General features: G+C 52.5%; 1 protein-coding gene across 1 annotated transcript; it reads right to left on the minus strand.

The window, feature by feature from the left end:
* Positions 1-1,168: 1,168 nt before the first annotated feature.
* Positions 1,169-5,605, minus strand: LOC124523451 (uncharacterized; the record flags this gene model as incomplete). Its single annotated transcript, XM_047095239.1, is given in 5 exon segments — positions 1,169-1,312; positions 1,420-1,506; positions 1,904-2,413; positions 2,415-3,811; positions 3,814-5,605. Coding segments are annotated over 5 exon segments (3,930 nt in total), but the record flags the coding sequence as incomplete, so codon positions are not given.
* Between the last annotated feature and the right edge of the window lie 1,436 nt (positions 5,606-7,041).

Here is a 7,041-nt window from a genome sequence, read left to right on the forward strand (position 1 = left end):
ACAGAATCAGAAGCAGGTTCCAGGTGCTGAGCTGTCAGCACAGAGCCCAACATGGGGCTCAAACCCAGGAACCATGAGGTCATGACCTGAGCTGAAGTTGGACGCTTAACCAACTGAGCCACCCAGGTGCCCCTAGATAAAAATACATTTTAACTACTTACCATCAGAAAAACCGATACTCCAAAAGTTTCTCATCCCAGCATACCATAGGTATGTTCCAGTTTGAGAAATAGAGAACTAAGGTCACTAAGGTCAAGAGCAGTTATTTCTCATATACAATGAATGTTTAATACAGGTTTGCTAAATAATTTTTTAAATAGTCCATCTCTCTGCTTGCTCCTCAGGACTACATAGCCTGGCTTTCCTTTCCCTTTCACATTCTTGAAGAATTCTTTGGCAATAGCCTTCTCTTTCTCCATGTACTTTGTCTATTGCTTTTATAATTTACTTGCCTGCCATCCCATGTTCAAGGATCTGTTTCCTCTACTGTTATGCCCAGAATTCGTGATCCCCAAAGACCACCAGGGAGCCAAGTCCGATGCAAAAGCAAAAGAGCCTTTATTCGAGCTAGCTCGAGCTCAGTCCCCTACCTGCACCGACGCAGCGGTGAGATACCGGGGAGAGAGAGCGAGTTTCAAAAGCACAAAGGTTTTATAGGGGTCTAGGGGCAGCCGATTGGCTGGGGAAGGGTCGTGGCCTCGGCCGATTGGCTGGGGAAGGGTCAGAGTCGTGTTACACAGGTCGCTGGGTGTGTTTTGATCAGGAAGTTTGAACGGGTGAGCGGGAGGTTACTCAAGGGGAGGAGGCGCGGTCTGAGGTTTCTGCGATTTTCCCGGAAAAGGGGTCATGTCGGGGACATAGTCACTCAAGGTGGAGAACACAGAACAAGATGGAGTCGGCCGGCATAGGTCCGCCCTTTCATTCCCCCCTTGTCATGTAGCTTACGGACCCAATCATGGGACCGGCTGCATTTATGGTGACAAGGGGAACAGAGTTTGGAGGTTTATGCTAAGTTCTGGGAAGCATGTGTCCCTGGGGTGGCTCTGGGAGGTCTGATTAAGTATTGTCCCCGAGCTGGTGTCTATGATCTGCCAGGTGATGTTTTGGGAGGCGTGGGGACTCCCGGCAGCATGAGCAATGACAAGCAGAGTTAAGAGAGTTACCAATATTAGGTGGGTCGAATGAGCTGTAGCTTGAGCTTGAGCGGGTTGTGTTGGTCCCGACTGATGGCCCATCGCGTGATGAAGTCCTTCCAGATCGAGGAGGGGTCCGCTGGCCGAACGTGGGTGTGATGGACCCAGGTCGCGATGCCCTACTTTGAGGGCAGTGGGGGTTGTCAGCACCAGGATGTAGGGTCCCTTCCAGCGCGGCTCGAGGGTCTCTCGGTGGTGCCTCTTGACATAGACCCAGTCTCCCGGCCTGTACTGATGAGGTGTCGGGGTCGGGCCAGCCTCGTAGATGGCACGGAGGTGCGGCCAAATGTCCTCGTGCGCCCTCTGGAGCCCTCTCAAGGAAAGAAAAAGTTCTTGACCTTTAAACTCAGCAATAAATTCAGCTCGAAGGCTGGGAATAACAGGGGGTGGCCTGCCAAACATGATCTCATAGGGAGTAAAACCCAGAGTGTAAGGAGTGTTTCAACCCGGTAAAGGGCGTACGGTAGGAGAGTCACCCAGTCCCCGCCAGTCTCCATGGTTAATTTGGTAAGGGTCTCTTTTAGGGTTCTATTCATTCTTTCTACCTGTCCTGAGCTCTGGGACCAATAAGCACAATGTAATTTCCAGTTTGCCCCCACCGCCTTGGCTATTGCCTGTGTTACCTGAGAGATAAAAGCTGGTCCATTGTCTGATCCTACCATGGCAGGAAAACCACACCTGGGTAAGATGTCTGCTAGTAGCTTCTTAGCCACCGTCTGAGCCGTTTCATGCTTGGTTGGGTATGCCTCCACCCAGCCAGAGAAGGTGTCTGTAAATACTAAAAGATATTTATAACCATACTTTCCTGGTTTGACTTCAGTGAAGTCGACTTCCCGTTGGGCTCCCGGTCTGGTGCCTCTGAGCCTGGTTCCTTTTTTATTTGATGTGGCTCTCGCGTTGGTGAGTTGGCAGGTCTTGCAGGCAGATACAACTTGCTCTATTTTGGTGTCCTGTTGGTGAATCTTGATTCTGGCATGTCGGATTAAGTCTTTTAATTTTCGGGCCCCCATGTGAGTAGACCGATGCATGTGCTCTAATATTGAGACTCCGAGCTGGTCTGGCAGCACGAGCTCCTTGTTAGGTGTATACCACCATCCCTTTATCTCCTGGGCCATGGGGAGTTTCTTGATCCGCTGTAACTCCTCCTGGGAGTACTTGGGCTGGTCTGGTAAAACTGGGTCTCCCGGGTCCGGTAGTTGTATGGTCATGGTAAGTTGTATGGTCAAGGGCTACTGCCTTGGCTGCCTGGTCAGCTTTTCGATTACCTCTAGCTACTGGGTTATCAGCTTTTTGGTGCCCTTGGCAGTGGATAATGGCCAGCTTGGCAGGAAGCCATAAGGCTGTAAGCAGGTTAAGTATCTCCTGCTTATTTTTTATAGTCCGTCCTTCTGCCGTCAGTAACCCCCTCTCCTGATAAATTGCCCCATGAATATGAGCTGTGGCAAATGCATAACAGCTGTCTGTGTAGATGTTAAGCCGTTTTCCAGCTCCTAGCATCAGCGCCTTGGTGAGGGCTATGAGCTCTGCTTGCTGGGCTGACGTTCCGGAGGGTAGAGCCTCCGCCCATACGGTGTCCGTTTCGGTGACCACCGCTGCACCCGCATACCTGTGTCCATCTTGCACAAAGCTGCTGCCATCAGTGAACCAAGTAGCCTCGGCATCGGGGAGGGGCCGGTCGGTCAGGTCCGTCCGGAATCCATGTACTTGTTCCAGGATTCCCGCACAGTCATGTAGTGGAGCACCTAGGTCAGGGTCGGGCAGCAGGGTTGCAGGATTGAGGGCTGCACTGGGGTGGAACCGCACTTGTGGAGGGTTGGGTAGGAGGCTCTGGTAATGAGTCATACGTGTATTGCTCATCCATCTATCCGGAGGCTGTTTCAGGACCCCTTCAATGGCGTGTGGGGTCATGATCCAGATCTCCTGTCCTAGGGTCAGTTTGTCTGCATCCTTGACTAGGAGTGCTGTCGCTGCAATAATTCTTAGGCATGGCGGCCAGCCGGCAGCCACTGGGTCTAGTTTCTTAGACAGGTAAGCCACTGGGCGGTTCCAGGGGCCTAAGGCTTGAGTTAGATCCCCTTTTGCTATTCCCTTATGTTCGTCTACAAACAGGTGGAAGGGTTTCATAATGTCTGGTAGGCCCAGGGCTGGGGCACTTAAGAGGGCCTTTTTTAACTGATTAAAGGCAATTTCTTCTTTTTCAGTCCATTTAAATGTTTTCCCCTCTTTGGTAGCTTCATATAGGGGCTTGGCAATCTCAGCAAAACCTGAAACCCAGAGGCGGCAGTAGCCGGCTGATCCTAGGAATTCCCTCACTTCTCTTCGGGAGGTGGGAGTAGGGATCTTTAGGACAGTTTCTTTTCTGGCATCTGATAACCGCCGCTGTCCGCCCTCCAGGATATATCCCACGTAACTTACCCTCTCCCTGCATATCTGAGCCTTCTTCGCGGATGCCCGGTACCCTAAGGCCCCCAGGGTAGCCAGCAGATCCTGGGTCCCTCGCTCACAGTCTTTGGCCGTGTCGGCAGCAATCAGGATGTCATCTACGTACTGTAGGAGGGTGAGGCCAGGGTGCTCCCTTCTGTACTCACCCAGGTCCTCGTGTAGTGCCTCGTCGAAGATGGTGAATTTTTGAATCCCTGAGGTAGCCGTGTCCAGGTGAGTTGCCCACTGTAGCCCTCCTCCGGATCATGCCACTCGAAGGCGAACAAGGGTTGGCTCTGGGGTGCCAGCGGCAGACTGAAGAAGGCATCCTTTAAATCTAGTACAGTATACCAGACCCTGGAGGGTGCCAAGGAGCTCAAGAGAGTATATGGGTTGGGAACAGTTGGGTGTATGTCCGCGACCCTCTTATTTACTTCCCGGAGGTCTTGTACCGGTCTGTAGTCATTTGTGTGAGGCTTTTTGACCAGCAGTAGGGGGGTGTTCCAGGCAGACTGGCAAGGAACTAGTACCCCTAGGCTTCGTAGTCTCCGGATGTGTGGCTGGATCCCCTTCCGGGCCTCCTGAGACATGGGGTATTGTTTGATCCTTACCAGACTCTCTCCTGGCTTGAGCTCTACCAGGACTGGGGTCCTGTGAGCGGCTAGTCCCATCCCCCCCGTCTCTGCCCAAACCGAGGGGAATTCTTGTAGCCATCTGTCTATATTATCCTCTCTCGGGAGCACCTCCTGGTGGAGGAGGTATTCATCCTCCAGTTTCATGGTCAGGACCTGGATGGGATGGCCCTTGCCATTGGTGACCTGAGGCCCCCCTTGTCTGAAAGTTATCTGAGCTCCAATCTTGGTCAGTAAGTCCCGTCCTAACAGCGGGTAGGGGCATTCTGGTATTACCATAAAGGAGTGGGATACCCGGCCCATTCCCAAATCTACTGTTCTTCGGGTAGTCCATGAATACTGGCTCATACCAGTTGCCCCTTGTACCCAGGACTTCTTGCTGGCTAGTTTTCCTTGTGGGGTGCGGAGGACTGAATGTTGTACTCCAGTGTCGACAAGGAAGTCAACAGGGGTCCCCTCCACTTTAAGAGTTACCCTGGGTTCAGGGAGAGGGTCCGAACCCCGACTCCCCTAATCACTTAGTTCATCTAGCTCTAGGACTTTTACTCGATCAGTCTTGCTTCCCTTCCCGCCAGCCCTTTTTGGACAATCTCGGGCCCAATGCCCTATCCCCTTGCAGTATGCGCACTGATCCTTCTGCAGCCTCTGCTTCCCCCCCTTGGTGGTTCCTTTACCTTTTCTTGCGTCATCTGCCAGCTGCCGGAGACAGCGGTCTCGTTCCTCGGGGAAGTCAGCAGTGGTAGCTAGTAGTATTCTGGCCAGGTCTCGAGTCTGCTTACTGCTGGCAGCCGCCATGATGCGAGCCTGCTTGTCCTCAGGAGGCTCCCGGTTATTATATACCTTTTTGGCTACCACCAGTAAGTCCTGCAGACTTTTTTCTCCTAGTCTATCTATTTTCTGTAATTTTCTCCTAATGTCTATGGCCGATTGGTTTACAAAGGCCATGATAACAGCTGCCTTGCTTTCCGGAGCCTCTGGATCCATGGGGGTATAGGTACAGAATGCCTCCATGATCCATTCTAAAAAGGCAGCTGGAGATTCATCTTTTCCCTGTTGTACATTTCCTACCTTGGCCAAATTGGTTGGCTTTCTAGCAGCCATTCGGAGACACCCCATTAGAGTCTGGCGGTAGACCCGGAGCCTCTCCTTACCTTCTGCCATGTTGAAATCCCACTGGGGCTGAGTTAAGGGGAAGGAGGCATCTATCTGAGCCTGGTTGGTGGTGGGATTCCCGTCTGCACCCAGAACTAGTTTTCGGGCCTCATTGAGGATTCTTTCTCTTTCTTCAGTCGTGAACAGGACCTGCAAAAGCTGCTGGCAATCGTCCCACGTGGGCTGATGGGTAAAAAGAACAGAGTCTAATAAATCAATAAGCCCTGCCGGTTTCTCAGAAAACTTAGGATTCTGAGCTTTCCAATTGTAGAGGTCACTAGTGGCGAAAGGCCAATAGTGATGGGGCTGATTCCCCTCCGCGTCTGGGGGTCTGGCAGCTCACAGGGGCAGAAGAGTGGAGTCAGCGGCGGAGGCGGATTACTCCCTCTGAGCCCTTTGTCTGGTAAAGGGCGGGCTTCCCACTGGAGCGTTTCCGCCTCCCGTTCTCGGAACAGCATCTGCCTCCCCCGGAGGGGGAGGATGGTGTTCTTCTGGCATCCTAGAGGGGTTATACGGGGGAGGAAAAATTAATTCTTCTTCAGTACCCCCCTGTAAGACAGGGTAGAGGGGTGCTGAAGGCTGGATAAGACTTTTCTTCTTCTTTGTCCCCTGCAAAGCAAGAATGGGTTTTGGCTCTGGAGGGAGCAGGGCTAGGAAGGGCTTAAGCCAAGAGGGTGGGTCTTCTACAAGGTCCTGCCAAGTGATAATGTAAGGGAGCTGATCAAGATGGCCCATCTTAGGCCGAGAGATGATACTCCTGACTCGGTGGATGGTAGGGAGGTCGAAGGTCCCCTCTGGTGGCCATCCGACATTGAAAGTTGGCCACTCACTAGAACAAAAAAACTGCCACCAACCCTTTCGGACTTCCACACTGAGGTTGTTAGCTCTTCCCCTCACATCCTTAAAGTGATCAATCATAATACTTAGAGGAGTAGTCTGAGTCTGTCCCATAATGTCCGTCCAGTAATTCCACAGAGCAAAACAGAGAAACACAAAAACAGACAAACAGAGGGCCCCTAGAAAGTCTTCCAACTCCATGGAAGCAAAACTGAAAGCTAGCTTAGACATTTGAGGGGATTCCACGTCCCTCCAGAAGGGAGAATCGGAACGTCTTCCGAAACTCCCGGCCCGTGGTCCTCCAGTGCGTCCACTTAGACCGCGTCGGGCACTACCAGAATTCCAGAAATGAGCTCACACAGAAAAGACAGAACAAACAGACAGACACTAACCGTGGCCAGTCAGGCTCTCCGGGTTGGGGGTCCCTCGGGGGTCTTGGGGATCCCGGACGAGCCCCCAAATGTTATGCCCAGAATTCGTGATCCCCAAAGACCACCAGGGAGCCAAGTCCGATGCAAAAGCAAAAGAGCCTTTATTCGAGCTAGCTCGAGCTCAGTCCCCTACCTGCACCGACGCAGCGGTGAGATACCGGGGAGAGAGAGCGAGTTTCAAAAGCACAAAGGTTTTATAGGGGTCTAGGGGCAGCCGATTGGCTGGGGAAGGGTCGTGGCCTCGGCCGATTGGCTGGGGAAGGGTCAGAGTCGTGTTACGCAGGTCACTGGGCGTGTTTTGATCAGGAAGTTTGAACGGGTGAGCGGGAGGTTACTCAAGGGGAGGAGGCGCGGTCTGAGGTTTCTGCGATTTTC

This window comes from Lynx rufus, unplaced genomic scaffold (genome assembly GCF_022079265.1).
Source record: "Lynx rufus isolate CCGP_SWC_20201006 ecotype Redwood Valley unplaced genomic scaffold, mLynRuf1.p SCAF_4, whole genome shotgun sequence".
Classification (NCBI taxonomy): Eukaryota; Metazoa; Chordata; class Mammalia; order Carnivora; family Felidae; genus Lynx; species Lynx rufus.